This window comes from Anopheles ziemanni, chromosome X (genome assembly GCF_943734765.1).
Source record: "Anopheles ziemanni chromosome X, idAnoZiCoDA_A2_x.2, whole genome shotgun sequence".
Taxonomy (NCBI): Eukaryota; Metazoa; Arthropoda; class Insecta; order Diptera; family Culicidae; genus Anopheles; species Anopheles ziemanni.
This window is the reverse complement of record NC_080707.1, coordinates 4,994,958-5,014,997: the sequence shown is the minus strand read 5'-3', so window position 1 is coordinate 5,014,997 and position 20,040 is coordinate 4,994,958. Positions and strand designations below refer to the sequence as shown.

Sequence of the window (20,040 nt, the reverse complement as noted above, 5' to 3'; positions counted from 1 at the left end):
TGTGATTTTAAAACATAGTGCAACAGATGGTAGTATTGACACTGCGAATAGGTGGAACAACTCGAGGTTTTCCAGATGCATTAGACATTAAACCCCACTTCACCCTAAAATATGAAGTTGGTGTCATTCAATTCCACCTGCCGCAATATGAAGCAAAGAGCGTATTGCTTTTGCACCTCTACTCTTTAACGTTTTTTTTTTTTGGAACGCCAATATGGTAGATTTATTTCTTTGAGAGCGTAGTTGCATCCTGCTGAACACCTCTTGGCCGTCTGGAAACAATTCTGTTTCAAACATTCTGCACGACACTGATCTTTTTCCCAGTTCTTCGTGATGTGAAGTTGTTTCTCGTTTATCTTCTTGCCTTTTCATATGAGAACTGTCCTTAATTTGCTCATCTTTGAGGTACTAGTGACCTTGATACAGTATGGATGATTAGATATAATTGACATACGGTACTGGACAACTTCAAATTTTTTGTTATTGTTTTATATCGTGAATGTTTTGTCGCCTTGCCATAATGCCATACGCGTGAAAGTATCCTTAAACAGCCACAACAAGTGCTTAGTATGTCTGATATTTTTCAGAACTGATTAAAATTATGATTCGGCTTCAAATTGGTCAGGTTCTATAGCATGACCAACGGTGCCTTGTACCATTCTTGTCTGATTGTTTTGTTTATTTGGAATTTATGTTGCGTTGCTATGAATTTCCTTCAATAAAAACAGCAAACAGCAATATTTTATTTATGTAAAATGACCACTGCTTCAAAACAGGTGAAAATCTCGTGTTCAAAAGGCAAGTAATCTATGAAAAATAATACAGAGCTTCTTTGACCAATAGAGAGATGTTGAGAATTAAAAAAAGTGGGTGTTCTCATAATTTTGTACAATAGTTTGACGATGCCCTTATGGGTTTAATGGTACCGCAAACAGGTTTGACGTTTTGGTTCCGAAGATAAAAGAGACGCCGAACGCTTTTAAACTTGTCTTGTTTATCGAAAAAACTTGTAATGACATGTTATGCGCGAAACTTATGAGCAGAATTTTTCGTTTCACATTCTTTGCTTAGTATTGGGCATGTTTAACAGTCTGTAATAAAGAATTGATTTTCTTTTGCGGGTAATGGAAATCTCAAGAGCTGTAATCATCCTAATATTCCCTTTTAAATACGTTTACTAGTTATCTTACAAGGACTAAAAGTTTAATCTACCCTATTATTAAACTAAAATATACTGTGAATTATGAATCATACATTACTGTAACAATGAAGATGATCAATGTTTTTATTTGTATCTAATTATGTACCACTAAGTTATTATATTATTTTAAATGAGGCTGCGAATAAGACTACTAAATGTATCAAATTAACAATTCTTATACCGGCCGGGCCTTTAACCATAATTAAGACAAACATATTACATCAACAGAACTATTTCAAAGTATATGAATGTTTGTTTCTCTCTTATTTTTTGCTTTCACAATGGGTATCTAATTACGCTTCCCGGCAAACCACACACTTGCTCCCCAGTGGAAAAAGGTTACTCCTTCGACGCTGACCTTGAAGAACGTAGACTACGATGCGTCCGGTACGTACTACTGCGAAGTATCTACCGATACGCCCATCTTCACCAAGGCTTCGAACGACGAAATGCTGCATGTGATACGTAAGTATGTGGCTATAAAAGACGAGCCACCCACAATTTGTCCATGCATGAAACGTGATCATGCTGCTGATGGTAATGTTTGTGTCATGTGCACGCCTGCGTGCGGTTTTCTTCGTCATCTCCACACACAGTTAAACAAAAGGGACCACCGACGATCGAATTTGCCAAGAAGCAGCTATACTATGGCGACATGCTGATTGCGAACTGCACCACGTCGAGAGCCCGTCCGCCACCGCACATTACATGGCTGATTAATGGCAAGCAGGTAAAGATAGCACTTCCGGCCACCACCGGGGGAGGCATGACCGACGGGAGAGATGGAAGGAGTTAATGGCAATCATGATTAGGATAAGAAAAGTCTAACTGAAATCTAGCTCCGTTTGTCCTATTTTGTGTTAAATATGCCAACATCTTCTTATTACAAGTATTTTTATCTGTATGAGGTTAAGTAGATGATTTTATTTTTCTAATGTTTCTTTCGGCAAAATCGAACATCACAATATTTTCTATTGATCGAAAGCATTTCGGGTAAAACTAAAACAGTTCCTTCTTGAATTGATAATTATCCACTATGTTTTGACGGTGTTCTAACTTCTTCATTTTTTCATCTAGACTTCTTCATTCGTTTTGTAGCTTAAATCGTGCCAAGCGTGCTGAAGAATGTACAAACCTATTTTTCTCTTGTGCAATGTATACCATTTTCATGGCCAGCTCGTCTGTTTTATCCTTTATTTTGTGTAGTGACGCTTATTGTGTTAGAAGTGCTGAAAATTTTTTTCACCCTTGAATTATTAACGTACTATATTATTAGTTATCGGTTGTTTGTTTAGCGGGTGGAAGTATGCTAGTATAACCATTAATTCTCATTCGGTTCCCAGGGTGGAATCATTCGACTATCTTGTATGTTCTTTTCCCCTTTGTTTAAATATCACCGTTTCTCTCTTTTTCCGATTCTTTCTTCACCGTACGTGGCATGACAAAAATCCGACGCACGCATGTACGGACGTACGCAGGTGGATGACGTCCATGTTCGGCAGTTACATCATAATTCAAAGAATAGCCATCGCGCGAAGACACAGCAAACCACTGGACAGCAGTCGACCGTTTACCATGGGAAGGTCATCGGTTCCGGGAGCGGTTCGAGCGGCAGCGGCAGCTTGAAGGAGCTGAAGCAGCGCACGAAAGGTAAGACGGAAACGTATATAGATAGATTATCCTCCCGCACCCTGCCACACCCGGGGGGATGGGGTAAAGGGAAGCGTGTGTTTTTTTTTCCACACGGTGCCATAAGTTTCGGCTCGGTCTATTTTCCTTCGCAACGCAGTCAACAGCAATCGCCTAAAGGTTAACCTTTAGCGTGACGAGCAACTCGACTGTTGCTGATGAGGCTGATGTGTACGGTAGAATGTCTTTATAACATCCGACGCCGCACACTCCCTAGTTCTCCCTTCTGCAGAACTCGACGTTCTGAACTTTGCTGATACCTGACGGTATGGAACTTTCCGCTTATTTTGAGGAACCGCCCCACGACGAACTATAAATAGCACACGTTTATATTTCACTCCGCGCTACCTTGGTGCGTACATTAATTTTCTTCTCGGCGCACATTTTACGGCAGCAACAAAAGTAGGTCGATGAATGGATACCCCTGGCAACATCGTTCAGGATGGGATAGTTTTGCAGACTATGCTTTATAATATCTATCTTCTTCTATAAATTATAAAATTTAGCAAAGTGCGCTTACAAGTTGTATAGTCTCATGTTGCACGCAATCTCAAGTTGCATGCAACCAGTAACCTGCTGCTGGAATAGGGAAAACTATCCAAACCAATAATCCCGCAACAGAATAACTGAATTAGCGTCTTCATGATCGGTCCTGATGTGCTTGGTTCTCGATTTGAAGTAACTAACTTGCCACAAATGTTTAGTATTTTCAGTTTGTCCACAAATATGAAGCATGAACAAGAATATCGAAGCGTATTTACTTATGACAAAAAGTTCCGACAGTTACATAGCATTGATTGCTATAGCAACCAGCTTGATTTGGGAAAGAGTAAAGATACTTGAATTAACAAAAAACTTTTCATGTTGAAATTGTGTTTTGAAGCGATTTAATATTTTCGCGCGGCACCGGGCCCGGGCCTTATGAAATACGTTCAATAGAGTCAAATAAAAAAAAAATACTCGACACCGGGTAACTAGCAATGGTCTTCGAATAATTTAACAAAAAAAAAAAGAAAAACAAAATGCACCACCAACAGAAAAGATGGCGAATTTCCTTAGAACTGTTTTCTCCAATACACGATTCTTCAAGTGCTTCGAAACACATACAAAACACAAATTCATATAAAATACAGTCACACACAAAACAAAACTATCGCCATGATGTACAAATCAACCAGAACGAAATCCAGAGCTCACTCCGATGGACAAACACGAGGAAACTGAAGGATTTAATTGAACCACATTTCTTAGCAATAAATATTACAAAGTTTCCTAAGATTAATATGAAGTTGTACAATACCGATTTAATGGTTCGACAAGTGACTCGGACGACAAGTGAATAAGTGATAACTGGACTTGGAATAAAACGTTGAATGTTATATTTAACTAAAATTTCATATTCCACCTCCTAGAAGATAGCTTTCACATAAAAAAGGTCATAGTGCCCGTGTAACCGGGCAAATAAGCTAGTAACTTTAAAAAAGCAAAAATCATAGCTAAAGTATTTACAACATTTTGTACGCAAATACGCGAGTTTATTACCTTAACTTGTCCTTTTTCTGTCTACAGCGGTGGAGAATGACTTTCAAGACCTGCTGACGAAGTCAACGAACGCAATGGGCTTGGGCGGCGGCAACGGTGGTTACTCCAGCTTCGAGATCCAACCCAACGTAGGCTACCACAACTTTGAGAGTGGCTACAACTACGGTGTCAAGATGCACCATCCCGGGCGAGAGCGGAGCGGTGGTAGCACGATTGGGCTGTTGAACGGCGCGTTCGGTGGGTCGGCGTACGGCAGCTTCGGCGGTATGGCGGGCCTCGGGTCACTCGGTAACGGGCCCGGGCTCGGTGCGTCCGACGTTATCCTGGAGGAGAGTGATAAAAAGACTTGGCAGCGGAACGACTACTACAACCAATACTACGACAATAAGCAGCTACAGCAACAGCAGCAGCAGCACTATGACAACGGCTACAGAAAGCACCGGTAGGTGAAATGGTTTTTACAATGTATGATCATCTTTTCATTTTCATCCGTGCCTAGCTTTGCTTTGCCCCGTGCCAATTTGCTCATCACCCAAGCGAGAATTTTCGTCAAGGCATGGTTCAATTCAGCTTGTATGGATTAGACTTCCCTAGCACGGCGTCACGACACACTACAAATTGCAAGTTCGAAGTAAGGATAAGCTTTTAGTAGCCTAAGGTTCTGGAGCCCCAAGCAGTTAGCAATTAAAGTTAGCAAATCTAACCACAATACCTTTTATTTCATTTATAACAAAGTTTAAATTTAATTTAATCAAAAAGCAATCAAATTTATATTAATCTTTATTCTACCTTAATTTATTGAAACAAAAAGTTTTCCCCTGAAGCGTATAAGTAAAGTTGATGAATGATTGTTTAGCTCATCCATGTTTTTGCAAAACCATCCCGCAAAGGTTTCTCTTGTTTGATACATTTTCAAAATGTTTTTTTTAATTAAAAAAATAGTCAAGAAAACACGAAAACTTAATAATTTAACTATAATTTACTACTTCTAGTAATTAAATTCAAAAGAGACATTAATAGCACAAATCCATTCTTCTCTCACAATCAAATGTGACATTGCAATATTTTATTTGTAGTATTTTTGTTTTGCAGTACCGAATGCAATATAGAATTGTCTTTCTTCATTTCATTTTATGACAAATTTGTCTCCTCATTTTAAACTTACTTGAGACTTGTTTTACTTTGTTCGATTTCAAGTTATCGATCAACGACAAACCATCCTACTTGATTCGATGCGCTTGTAAACTTGCATATTGCTTGACATGTTTGAAGTGGTTGTGTAAGATAGTGAGTGGCAGTTTTTTTTTATATCGTATTCTATTTGGTTCAATTTTCAAAGCGCTTGTTGTTTTGAAATATTATTAAGGCAGTACGTTATCGAATTCAAACAAAAGATATTATTTGGTACTGATCTTGAGCGGAATGAACAATCGGACTGCAATACTTAGTAGATTGTTTATCTCTTATTTGATACATTTAGTGAATATCGATGGCAATTTCTGAGAGTAATAAATAAATCCCGCTGAACAACTGTTGTGTCCTATCGCGACCAACTAGAGCTGAGGTTCGTGTGCTTCCTCGAAGCTAAGACTGAGGAACCTTCCCATACCCAGTCCTGTCACCATAGTCCGACCTAACTCTTACGGTTTTTTGTTTTTCCTTTTCTAGCAGCAAAATGGCCTTCTTTGTTGACCAGACTGTGGATTAAATTAAAATCCACCATTTTGTCAGCGTTAAAACGGAAATTATGCTTTGCTTCACGTTCGGCCAAGCACCGCGCAGTGGCACCACTTGTATTTTACAAAACCTTCGTGCACCCCCGTCGTTGCGCACAGGTTTAGGTGAAGTGAAAAAGATAAGCTGAACATTTGCTTCGCCCACGGTGACACGAAGCAGTAGTGTTCTTGATTGTGTGTACCCACCTTCTCGGTGTGGACTCTAAACTGAAATCGAGTGCGCACGGATAAAATTGATTTCAATTAAGACTCGGAATGTAAAACAAACATACGCCTGACTTTTATCGTCACGGAGATGGAAAATGGGGTGAAGGAGGCAGATACTGTCGGTATAGGGCTCGACCACCGACGTTATCGGCATTGTTGTTGGAAAAGACGGTAGCGACTGCACGATGGCAAGTTACCAGGCAAGAAGCAACGCCTTCAAGGGGAACAAACCCCGGAACGTGTTTGCGTAGAAAGCGACGGTTTCTACAGCGCCCTACCAGCACGAAGCTTCACACTTTTCTCGTACCCGGCACCATCTGGCGTCGACGGTCGCATCTTTCGAATGAAAAACAAACAAACAAAGGGGAGAGCCAAAGTTTTTACGCGACTTCAGACTCCTCTCGCTTTCCCGGGAGATAATTTTGGGCCATGATTATAATGATAAAACTGATGACCAAACGCGGGCCTGACGGTATGAGCACGGAAAGTTGTACAACGGCTCGGCGGATGTTTCCAGAAGTCCAACAGTGCTGGCTGGAGAGGGGGAAAAAGGTAAAATAAAAGGCGCTTCCGCCTTTTCCTGAGTCGTTTAGCGAACGCGTGATTTTAACGCAATGTTAGTAAGTCTGTTGAAAAAATTGCTCCAAACTGTACGAACTATTGTAATTGCCTGTACCATTTGGGTTGTCGTTATAAAATAAACACGAAACTAAGTTTCAATAACTGCACAAAGGTTTATATTTTTTATTGCAAAGTAAGTTTTCACTGAAAACTTTAATTACCGTATTTTTACGTCTATAAAACCACATTTTTATCAGCGATTGATGCATAAATCAGCAGGACTTTTTTCAAATATGAGAATCATTCCTTTTGATATTTTTTAATTTCAAATTTCTACATTCTATTAAGATGAAACGTATATTTTCGTCGTTATTTCCCGGTAGGTTTCTACTTTGATCCTTCCGGCGTACCAGTATTTAATACACTAGAGCAGTGGTCGGCAAAGTACGGCCAGCCTACTGATTTTTTTTCCGCCCCGTAAGAAAATATTCTTGCTTCATACAAAAAACACATCGTAATTTGCGGTTAGGTTTGCGTTTTACAGAAAATTGTTGAATTCAACGAAAATAAGTATGAACATGTTTAAGAAAGTTGAAAGATAAAATTTCAAATTCATTATCTCTAACCACTCTCAATGAAACTTCACTATTGGGAAAGTTGATACACCATTTAAATTGATACTACTTTGTAAACATTAAATCATCGTGTAAGGTATCCTTCCCGCGCACTCGCTTTCCTTTTAATCCATCTGGTTTTTTCTAGGAAATGTATGCCAACCCCTGCACTAGAGTATTCTTTGTGATAATGTCAATATTCGTTTGAATCAATTTAGATACTATCTTTTTTTTCCTTTTCTTTCTTAAGTTTGATACTTACTTCTAAACTTAATTCACAAATTTAAACTTTAAAGAATTTTAAGATTGTTAGTTATACATTTTGAATAAATCATTCTTGATTGTAATTGAAAATTACCAGCAAAGACGTTTTTTATCCTTTCCAAGCAAAGAATCTTGCATTGAATTTATTCATGTGTTATAACTCAATCGACACTTAACAAACTATAGGCTGATAGCATCATAATAGGTCGCAATTTGAGTGCAACGTAGGTTATAACAACATTTTTGAAATTTTAATTCAATTGGTCCTACACTTTACGTTAATTTATAAATTAATAAATCGGCTTTAACGCTATGAAAGAGGTCACTGAGCGGTTTTTTAATCAAAGCGAAAATTGATTTCATTTCAATCGGGACCGAAATTACTTTAACTGACCAATTTTGCAACAATGATTTTATTACATTTGATTTGGTAGTAACCGCTAACCCATAAATGTAATACAAACACAAATTTCGATAATTTAGGCGTGCCACACAAGCGAAATGGCTTAATAAGGATGCGAAGAAGCGAACGGAGAGAACAAGGCTTCTAGTGGCAGGTCATTAGCTCGATGCCACTACCACAGCGAACCACGATTGTAACCTTCTGTCGCAATAGTGAATCTGCTGTTTGCGCGAATAAGATTTATCAAAATGTCAATTGCCAATTGGAGAGCGTGCCAAACATTCTCACGGTTTTCTGCGTTACTCAGCCAACCGTGGATTTGTTTCCCACGTTCTGATGCTTCGCCAAAAGCTAGCTCTCTCTCTTTCTTTCGAAAATATCATTTCATTGCGGAAGTGTTTACGGCAAGTTTTGTTCTAGTGCTTCCTGTGCTTTTCGCTGTCATCATTCTGGTTATTATGGCAACCCATAGCCGCCGGTTTCCTGCAACGAACCGTTAACCGTGCCTCTGACGCCTCCAGCCTGACATCAAAATTGGTACGGAACACTTTTTTTCCCTATTTTTGTCAGCCAACAACACCCTTCGCGTGCCTCCAGGGCTACGTGGTTCGGAACAGAGCAGTATAGTAGGCCAATTTGCTGGTTTGACACGCTGAAAGCTGTCGCTACGACTCGCTGCATTGGTAGACTGCTGTGGAAAGCGTTCAACTTGTTATTAATTATTAACGGCATAAATTTAGAAACCAAATTATCCAACAGACTGCCGAAGAGGATTGAAAGAAAGGGGTTGCCCCTGCTTTCGTATGCGTATACCCTGTGTCGGTGCCTCCAAACAGTTTCTTGAAAGTTAATAAATTGTCATGGCTCGTTTTGTTGCTCGTTCGATTTGGTAAAAATTAACTTCAACATAGCATATCATGTTGATATTCTTAAATTTTCGCTTCTGCGTAACAACTTTTATAAAGCCAATTTTCTTCACGCCACCACTAAATGAAAACTTTTTCAGTAACCTTATTGTGGTACAGCTCATTGAATGTGGCTCTGAAACAACTCTACCTACTCTAATGCTTGCTGAAGCGTTTACAATGAAATTTCAAACGCTGGTATGCGCTATACATGCGTCGAATGAAAGTACAGTAGGGTAACTGTACCAAAATACTCCTTGACCAATGCGTTGTCATTGAAAAGACTGTATTGTTTTATGTTAAATATGTCCAATTTCAATTCATAAAAAATGCTCTGAATATTACAGCTAAAACTATAGTATATGCTTTATAGCGTATCCTTCGCCCGCTTTCTTTTCTGCTGAGCCTTCTCTCCAGTTCCGCTTTGTTTATTTTGTAGAAACAGAATAAAATCACTAAATTTACCTGATTATATTGGTCAAATAAAACTAAAATATACTTGTGAAAAAATCTATGGCTACTATAGGAACAACTCTGGTTTTTGTGCCTATAGTGGCACTATGGTAAAAACTATGAAAATATAGTAAAATTATGCTAAAATGCACTAAGTTCGTGTAAATCAATTATATTGGAGTATGTAAGTAGCGAAATCATATAGTTTTAATGATTTTGCAGTGATTTATAGCCTTAGGGAAATCATAATATTCGTTATAGATTCTTAAGGAATGCAGCATGTTGGGACAATCTGTTTTGAAAATATGAATTTTGGAGCTTCTATATTACGGAATGAGATGGTTCATCTTTTGAACACTCCGCAGAAGATCAAAGAACATTTCATAGAAGAACAAATCACTCCATTGTTTATATATCGGCGTAGAGCTAGGATTTTATTCCACTAACACCACTATTGGTACTAGCTCCACTATGGGTGCACTTACCCTAATATCAAATCAAGAGACTGTTTTTAATTAAATCAAATACTCAAAAGTCTCTTTATTGCGCCATGATCTACATGAAGTGGTTACACTTGATCACAATCATGGGGTGGTAAGTAAAACTAGTAACAGATTTCCCTTCGACTTACACCCATCCACGGTTAAGTAAATGCTGTTCACGTTTGGTAAAGAAGGAGGAAGGTATAAAATGGGGGTTTTAGGAGCATTTAAGATTCACAGTTTGTTACTCCGGTACTTTGGAAACACCCTGCCTAATATTTTACTATTAAGTACATATCTAATAGTCGTACGGTGCGTTGTTTGTTAAAAATCGCTAACACTACTCTCATCGTTTACCGTTTACTGCAGCACCATGTACGAGCACAAATATCGGCGGCACGTGAACGAGGGCGAGCCACGGAAAAGTCACCGGGTATCTGCCTCGTACAGCCAGCTGTCGATTCGCATCACCGAAGCGCAGACAAACGACCTGGGTCGGATAGAGATCACATGCCTAGCGACGATTCCGGCACACCTCGAACCTGGCACGGAGCAGTTCGCCGACTACAAAACATCATCAATCAAGCGTAAGCATGTATAAGATTACTACTCTGACAACTCTGTATGATTCCTGCTCAATGTGACGATGAGTGAAACATTGATGGTTTTGTTTCTTATAACCTAAAGAACCTAACGAACCTGAATTGACCTCTTGATGTCAATACAGTTTTAAATATCATTCGTAGATCTTGGACTGCTTGCTGCTTCATTTGCTTCCTCGATTCAAACAATGGGAGTAAGGAATACAGAAAATTAATTTCCCCATGTCAAAAATCGGATCCCAAGGCAAACCAGAACACAAATTATACAAAAATATACGATACGAATCTAAATTTATTCACCCCTCGAGAGTGTTCACATCCTACTCGAGACGAATTTCATCCAACCGACCATTAACGATAAGAACCAGTGTGGTTAGGAATAGGATTACAACTGATTTGTTTTTCATTTTCCTCTGCACGGTCGGTTCAAAATAATTTTCCGAAACCTCATTTCCATTACAGCAGACACAGGCATGGTTGCTTGTGTTTCGAATCATGTAAACTGCTGATGACTGGGTGGGATGGCTTTTTTTAAGCTGCACGTTTACCAAGACTATTATAAAGGGACATCAGATAGGCTCCAGCAGAGCCAGCGGTGGTCTCGAGGTTGGGTTTTTATCTGCTTCATATATTGTTTCTCCAACAAAGCAAAACAACCGAAGAGTATCAGAACATCAAAATCATGACTGGCAAGTTTTCCGTCCTACGTTGCAACTATTTACCTCTCTGAGCCGTGTTTTGTAGCCAACAATTAAGGGTAAGTGTTGAGGGTGTAAAATCTTAAACCCTGGGCGTTTAATGACCGTGAAGCTCCCGGAAGTTTTTGCCTGCTCCTTTTGGGTTGCATCTTTGTGTGTGCGTAAAGTTCAGCTACCGAAAAAAACCTCAGAAAACCCGCTCAACTGTGATGGGGAAAACTGCTGCCATGAACTTAATCGAAATAAATAGAGGTAGACACGGCGAGCTAGCTTTATCACGAGAATTGTATAATGAAGCAAAAAACAGGTGTATCCACATCCGCGATGTGGAATTTACAATACGTTGTATGATAATGGTCGAGTTATTCGTGTAATTTTATGTAGACTTAGCAAACCACATTGATCTAATGAGTTGCATAGGAATTTCTTCCAGGTTGATTGATTTAGAGTTTGCATGAACAAATAAAAGAAAATGATCGGTGAGTGCATGCTACCCACACAACACGAAGTCGTATTAAGTTGAATAAATTGAATCTCATATTAGTATATTTCGAATCGGAATCGCATTATGCATAGACAATGTACGAGCAATGTATATTCTTTGTTGCATATGATGCCGATTAAGAATGTAATACGATTTTCTTTATGCATACGTATAGATATACGACCAATGTACGGCTGATGTATATCGTAAGTCGTATATGATGCCGACTTAGAAAATATACGTCTAAACATATACATTTTGAACAATGTACGGTTAGCGCCTCCACTTTTGTACGTATAGGCATTATTTTAGCATCATTTACGATTCAATCATATTGCATAGAAGTACGATTATTTCAAGTTGATATTCGATTTACATGCATATGTGTTGTGTGGGTATGCATCTTGTGCAGTTTACTTAATATTAGTGTGCGGCTATGATCATCTCTTAAAAAGTTGAAAGCTAATTTGTTTGCTAAATACCACAAATCAAAAGGATTTATTTGGAGGGCTCACCTCAGATGTGTGAAGAGTTCCCATACTTATAGCTCTTTTCATACATTTTGCCTCCTTTTTGGCATCCAGATGTGGTTTTGGCGGTGTAATTACTACTCCATCGCAGTAGAAAACATGCCATTACCAATAGAGAAACAGGGCAACAGACACACAGCAACGATCAGCTACAACGTAGCTTATACTCAGCTTCGTTGGGGATGTTAAAAAGTGGAGTTCAGAGGTAGTTGAAGTTTTTTCGACGGCAAAACACCTCTAACAAGCTGACTGTCCCAGCTGTTCTTTTTCGCTTTCGGACGAACCGGGCAGCTGAAAAACCGCACGAAGTTTAAAAATGCAGTGACGGAGGTTGAGACAAATGTGTTCCTCTCTGGTGATGGCAGTTCCGCGTTGCTCAGACCGCACGAACGAGGTCGCTGGAGCAATGCCATGAGTCGCGAGTTGCTTGCTAGGGTTGCCCCAGGGCGTCGGTTTGGTGGCTAAAGGCGGCTGAGAAATATGGTCGTTGCACATTCGGTATGATCTGGTCCAGCTGTGGCGTAATCACCTAGACACAGAACAATTTTCAACACAGTCCTCCTTCCGTTGGTAGTTTTCGGCGTTGTTTTGATTTTTATACATGTTTGGATATGTCAAGTTAAAACTTTATACCATGTTTGACCGATAAATGAAGTATAACAAGTCATCTTTCAACACGCAATAGGACGTTTTACTTCGCAGTTTCCTTTCTCTATTGCTTTATACTCACCATCAAATTATTCGAAAATCGTGCTATGTTTTCTTTGTTCTAAAACTGTTCTAATTAATAAAATTCTTACATATACACATAAACTAGTGGTGCTACAGTACGCATGCATCAAATCTGGATAACAAGCTCGTAATGCGAAAACATAATTCATTTGTAAATTTAGTTTTCGCTTAATTTGGAATGGGCCCAAGAACATAACCTTAACGGTTAACCTAACTTAACGGTTTATCTTCGGGTATACTACCAAAACTACCTTCCCGGGTAAGCCATACGTTTTGTATGGGAGTTTGCATTTTACTGTGCTTCAAAGCTTCTATCTTTTGTTCTAGATTCCGTAGTGCGTTGAAGTTTTTAGTGATGGTACTTCAGAATATTTTCTAAAACATCTCATTTAAATAATGATATTAAAAATTCGATAAGGAAATAGTTTTTTCATTCAAATTTATTTTATCCCTTAAATCTGCAACTGCCAACTCTATAAGCCATAAATTTTCAAAAAGTAATTGTATTTTTTTATACTGCTTAGTTTGCCTTCTTCTTCTGGGTGTTTTCCAATATTTTTGGTAATAAATTAAAATTTCAAAGATTTAGACAAATATTTGTCTATCAAATTTGAAGTTTTGTAAATATTCAGGTTCTCCAGTGAATTCAGTGGCATGTCTGGAAGAAATCCTTCATAAGGGGAATATATCGAAAAATGGTGTAAGAAACCATTTAGAATAAAAATAAAAATTCGATTTTATTCGAAGCATATCAGGAATTTCGAGTCGATACAACTGTTCAATTCGAAGTGATTGCAAAATAAAAAGGCAAAACTAACCCGGGTAGGCGGTTGTAGATCTGAGGGTTAAAGAATATTATTCAATTAATCCAATGGAGGCGCCTGGTGTTTTACTAACATCGCTTTGGTCTCTGAACTGAATTGGTTTAATTAAAAAGAAACAGTTTTTTAAGGCATTTATATTACAATTCTAACTTTATTTTGGTCGAATTGGCAAATCGTACAGTCTCATTCATTTCGATATGATTTCCATTCCCGGTGATAGCCATCGTTAGTAAATATTGTGCTACACCAGCTTGCCCCAAAGGGTCCGACACAGGGCAACTGCCCTAGGGCAATCTATCCTGGCGCAACATGGTGCCAGCATTTGCTAAGCAGGTGCTTAAGCAGGCCGAAGGGCCAAACTCGAGGAAAAAGCCAACAACAGTGACATGAAATAACTGGCCCGTTAGATCCGCTTCTTCCGCCCCTGAACCGCTTGTGCCGCAATGACCTACGAAAAGGGGAAAAAAGCAGTTATCTTTTCTTGGGCCGGATGTGCGGTGCGATCGGTGGAGTGCGGTGCGGTAAAGAAAGGCAACATCATTAACAAGATGTGCACGAAAGTGTTACGAACGGTTGAAGGCAGCGACCTTATGGACACACCAGGCGAACCGAAGGAGCCCCGGAAACGTACCTAAGACACGAAATGAAGTATCCTCTTTTGTGCTTGACAGCGGAAGCATTCATCATTGTTTATTTATCTTTCTTCGTACAGTTTCTATTTTAGTTTTGCCCCGTTTATTGTTTCCCATACGCCCGACGACTTGAGCGCTTACACTTCCAGCTGCAAGGAGTGTTTACTACACCGTTTGCTGCCGTGAAGCGCAACAGGATACCCCGGTGGAACCGGAGCGGCATCACGGTGGGCGTATTGTTTACTCACTCCACAGCACGCTGGACCGTGTAAGGGTTTGTTGTTTTTTCGTTTAAAGCGATACACAAAGGAGAGGAGTAAAGACCCACACCAAACACGACCTGATTTAGTGATGCACAGTGCTAGAATCTCTAGTGTTTCTTCAAAGGTTACGCAACCTGCATGGCAGCAAATAAAAATAAGGAAAAGAAATTTACGCCAAATTTGAAGAACTTCCGTCATACTAAATGATGCGTGGAACCTATAACCTTTTCACCGGATCGATAAATTTCGAAGCTTATCGACGAATGATCATTGATCGTATATGGTCAGGATAGCCTATGTTTTTTTTTATTTTTTAGACTAAACACTAGAATTCATCTAAGGGTTATTTTGACCCCTATGCAATTATCAATTTCAATATCTCGAAAACGGTTGAATATTTAAAAAAAGACTTGTTCAAATTTCAATCAGCTCCGGGAACCAACTTGACTACTGCTAGAATGCTTTTTAGCGGTTATTTTGATCACTCTTTTTAAGTCACTATAACTTCGCTATTATGGAAGATTTTTCAAATCCATGAAACGTTTGTTTTTAGGTAAATTTGTTGACTATCTGTTGGTGATTTTGGATTTTCTAATGCATTTCTTAATCATTCCGCTAGCTCGGTGTAAAGCAAAATTGTATTTCAAATTGTATAATGTAAGTCCAAAAAACAGTGTGCGCCAGAAAGTATGTTACATTTCAAAAATAAAATTGTTTTTTTGGGATTGCAAATGACACCTTAAATTAACTAAAAAAAATCAAAATTAACGCCATTTTCCATAGTAACGTATCCCGCATAACGAAATTCTCGCGTACGGAATAACGAAACAAAGCACAAGACGGAAATAAACTATGGAAACATTTTAAATCCACGCCTTCAAGGTCAATTTGTGGCGTTATTTGTTATCATTAAAAAAGAAAATTATTTGTTAAAGGTGGCGTAACACATAAGCATTATAGCGATCCTTTTTTTTCTGAATTTAAATGATACAGTTGGAAAAACTAAAAGTTGAAAAGGATTAAAATTTACAGCAACCTTTACACCGAGTTAGCGGAATGATGAAGAGATATATATATATATATATATAAATTTAAAACGCGGTTACGGATTATAATTTAAACGAGGTTACGGATTTCAATAATCTTGGAAGACAATGAAGTTATAGCGCTTAAAAAAAAAGTTCAAAATGAACCCAAAAAAGCATTCGGGCAAGATTCTAAAGCAATGTATTCTAGTGTTAAACGCCGGGTGGAAGGCATCACCAATACAGTAACACCCCGCGGGAAGACGAATAGTCCCACAATAGGTTGCCCTTCAAAAGGAGCATGACAAATATCCGATTTGTCTAGAATTTAATTTTAAATTAAAATTGATATTGATCTTTTACTGTCCCTCGTTTTTGACTGTTAGCTTTTTTTTTGTTGCGCAGACTTGTTTGAATGTCTGATACACCTTGCGACTGCGTGATAAAATGTGACAGTGATCCATAAAATGGTAATTTGCCCGTTGGCCGATGAGCCAAACAAGTAACCAAACAAATTAAAAGTTCGACTCCCTATTTGTGCAACAGAACTGCAAAAATCCATCCCCAAACCATGTTGCTTCTCAAACGGTGAAGCTCCCGAGCTGCTCAGGGAATCCCGTGCGTTTCGCTACTGACGGAGCACTCTGTTGCTGTGAAGCAAATAATCAACCCCTAATAGCGTTCATTTGTCAAAGCTCTATTACTTCCTTCACAAATTGCTTCCCATCCGTCTCGGCCAAGACGCCGCTTCGACACCGTTCGCTGCAGAGAAACCTGTCACCGAGAAAGTCATTTCGTAAGCGAACGCCATTGCTGACCAAATTCGGTTGAAAAAAAAATAGAAAGGAACGCCCAACAAAACGAAGGGTCGGAAAACACGAAACATAAAATTGAAGGAAACTAAATAGCTAGCACGCTTCCATTCATCACCATCGTCCTTCGCTTCCCTATGACGGGAGGTCAGTTTCCTTCCACGCCAGCAAGAGAAATTGTGACATACACTTTAACCTACTGTGCCGTACTTATGGGTATGCAAACTCCAGCTCCGTTGCCGTGAGGTTCCAGGTGAGGTGACCGTATCGAGGCCACGCCATAATGCACACGGTGCTGGTGTAGCTTTCGAATGGCATGACTATATCGCATCGAGATCCATTTGAGTGAGCTGATCGAACTTACGGCAGGAGTACGATTTGATGGAGCAAATAAACGCTTACCAATTATCAGTGGAATTCCGTGATGCCTTACCATTATGGGGTGAATTAGGCTAACTATAAAAAAAACACAATTCACAATGCTCCACCGATGTTAGTTTTTAGCACGTTGACTACCGTAGTCATTTTATGATGAGTTCAAATATGTTGTTTCAAAAAAAATAAATAAATAAAAAGGCTAATCTTTTAGTAACCACACACATTAATCCTTTGGGCAACTTAGTGTTCGCTTTCTTATTGGAAAATGTTGGTTTAATGAATTTTCATATCCTAATTATATCAAAACCGTTCATGCTTATCAAATTCACCAAAAATAGATTCGGAGTCAAAAAATGAGCTAATTGATTTAACTAGAGCTTAAACAAAGTACACTTTTAAAAATAATTTACCTTGTGAATGACATTTGAAAATGAAAGGATCTGAGAAAATCAAAACAATGTTTTCCATGTACGGTCAGAGGGAATATGATGGTGAGCGTTGGTTGTTCGTAAGTGTGAGTCAGTTGAGCACATTTTTCAGCTCCACATTTTTGGTGGATCGAGTGTCTCGCTCCAATTTTCACATCCGATCCTGCCTCCACTCGTACAGACACAGACAACACGAGCTGAGAGTGCGAGCTGGGAGCGTGTGCGTTCACCACAAACGCATGCTGAATTGGCACCGCATTTTAAGGCGGACAATGTTCTGTTTTCTCTTTTCATCCAGCATCACCGGGAATTTCTTCTCCACCCCCTCGTGTCCACGATTTTGAGTTGTTGTTTACCACTCTAATTTCTTGTCGTTCTTGCTTGTTGCTTCCACGCTCTGCCTCAATTCACCCACGATAGCCCGATGAATTTGCATTTATTCGACCGCACTCAATAGTAAACAACCCATGCATATTTGAAATACTTCGAAAATGGAAGTTGGACATTTTTTTACTTTTGTGAGAGGTTAGCTTCCCCCAAAACCACAAACCAAACTTTTTGCTTCTATTTGGGTGTATGAAACTATTAGCATGTTCAATAGTCCTAGAGGAGCCATCCATAGCAAAAGATTACGAGGCTTCGAAGGCACACTACCACCACAAACACATTGATTCATGGGGCAAAAGGAGAGCACATCCGTTCCATAGTACTGCGGAGTCAAGTATATGCGTAGCAGAGAAATAATCCGCGAAATACAAAGGTCGAGAACGACAAAAGCAGAGCAGCAACAGTAGCCAAAGAGAATAAAGTGTTTCTTTTCTAAAGAGAATCGCAAAAATATCCTGAAAAGCAGCATCTTTTCGTTGGAACATGAATATGAAGCTCGTCAAAAAACGATGTGTTTCGAAGGCTGCATAAGAAAATGGGAAACTGTTGATCTTTAGCAAACTACTGATGTCTTCGCGAGATACCGAATGGAAATATCAGCTTCTCGACGTGAACTGTCAAAACTTCATAGAAAACTGCAAACAAGAACGTCGCTTTGGGGCGTCGAGAAGATCTCGACACGAGCGGCCATTAATTCGCTGTTTTCAGAGTGTTGTTTACTTTTTGTATCGAGGTTTGACAGGTCGCGTCGAGAAAGCTTTTCGTTATCTGCTGATCAGCTCAAATTTTTCGTTCACTCACTGACGCGCAGTTGACATTTCTGCTCGAAATAGGTAATTGAAGGGTAAATTCGCATTCCGGGTGTTCACCTAACTTCTTGTTGCTTGCAGTAAAAAACCGAACCACAACAAATATTTTGCTTGGCTCAGATAGACTCTGATTTTTCGCGATGGTTTTTTGTTTCGTTTGTTCGTTGTCAAAATATTCAAAATCAGAGAAAACTTTAAGTAGCTATAGGATAATTTGTAGTGATGTGCACTCTGAGTGAAAATGAGTGAGTGATTCGATTCCTAATATAGAATGAACGATTTAAATCCTAACAGATAGTTTTTGTGACTCCCTTTGATTTGAATCCTTAACTGGGATTCGAATCCCAAAAGAATGAACGAGTTGGTAAAAGAGTCGCTAGTCGCCAAAGAGATTCGAATCCCAAGTTGTGATTCGAATCCCAAGTTGTGATTCGAATCCCAAGTCGTGATTCGAATCCCAGTTTGGCATCACTACATGGGCGACTAGCGACTCTTTGACCAACTCGTTCATTCTTTTGGGTTTCGAATCCCATATAGTGATTCCCAAACTGGGATTCGAATCACAACTTGAGATTCGAAACAGAACTTGGGATTCGAATCACAACTTGGGATTCAAATCTCTATGGCGACTAGTGACTCTTTTACCCACTCGTTCATTCTTTTGGAATTCGAATGCCAGTTAAGGTTTCAAATCACCTCGAGGTCAATAAATCATTTTACACGTTTTAAATCACAAAAGAGTGACTTAAAGATTCGAATCATCGTTATGATTATTCACTCTGATTCAAATCTCTAAAAAGAGTTGTTATTCTCATCACTAATAATTTGCTTCAGAGACGAATGAATACAAAAGATTTAATTCACTCATCCATCTCTCGTTTCAGTTGACATTGAGCACAATGATCAAACGTCCCCTCAACCATCGATGAGCGGCATGGCCGCGTTCGGCAACTCCGGTGCCGTGCAGAACAGCTTTCATACCGTGCCCGTGCACAGCCGGGCTACGATGGCTTTGACCAGCGCGCTTATAGCACTAGCATCTGCCTACTATCGCGCCCGGACACAGTGTGCGTAAATCGAACGTGGTCAGCCCTTGCTCCCGGACGGTCCCTCGTCCTAACCGAGCGACCGGGACGTAGTACGAACAATTAAATCAGGACGGCGTACCAAATAAAGGCTACACTGTGCTAGAAGTGCCATGTTTTCGATCTACACTCGCCTAGCCGACGGGATCGTAGTGAAGTGTGCGGTGATGTGTTCTAGCATTATCATGTCTCTGTGTCTATCGCACGCTCTGTCTCACACTCTCACTTTCTCTTTTTCGCTAGTAGTATCCTTTAGCCTGCTGAAAGAGTCACAAAGAGAGCATCGCCAAGCCT

General features: G+C 39.4%; 1 protein-coding gene across 1 annotated transcript in view; it reads left to right on the top strand.

Moving 5' to 3' along the window:
* LOC131290622 (uncharacterized) overlaps positions 1–19,736 on the top strand; it is a 101,293-nt gene extending 81,557 nt beyond the window's left edge. Inside the window, exons 4-9 of the mRNA XM_058319785.1 lie at positions 1,531–1,666; positions 1,798–1,931; positions 2,680–2,851; positions 4,460–4,874; positions 10,427–10,644; positions 19,546–19,736. Coding sequence (XP_058175768.1) covers positions 1,531–1,666; positions 1,798–1,931; positions 2,680–2,851; positions 4,460–4,874; positions 10,427–10,644; positions 19,546–19,736 — 1,266 coding nt within the window. The remainder of the gene's footprint in view (positions 1–1,530; positions 1,667–1,797; positions 1,932–2,679; positions 2,852–4,459; positions 4,875–10,426; positions 10,645–19,545) is intronic.
* Positions 19,737–20,040: the final 304 nt, after the last annotated feature.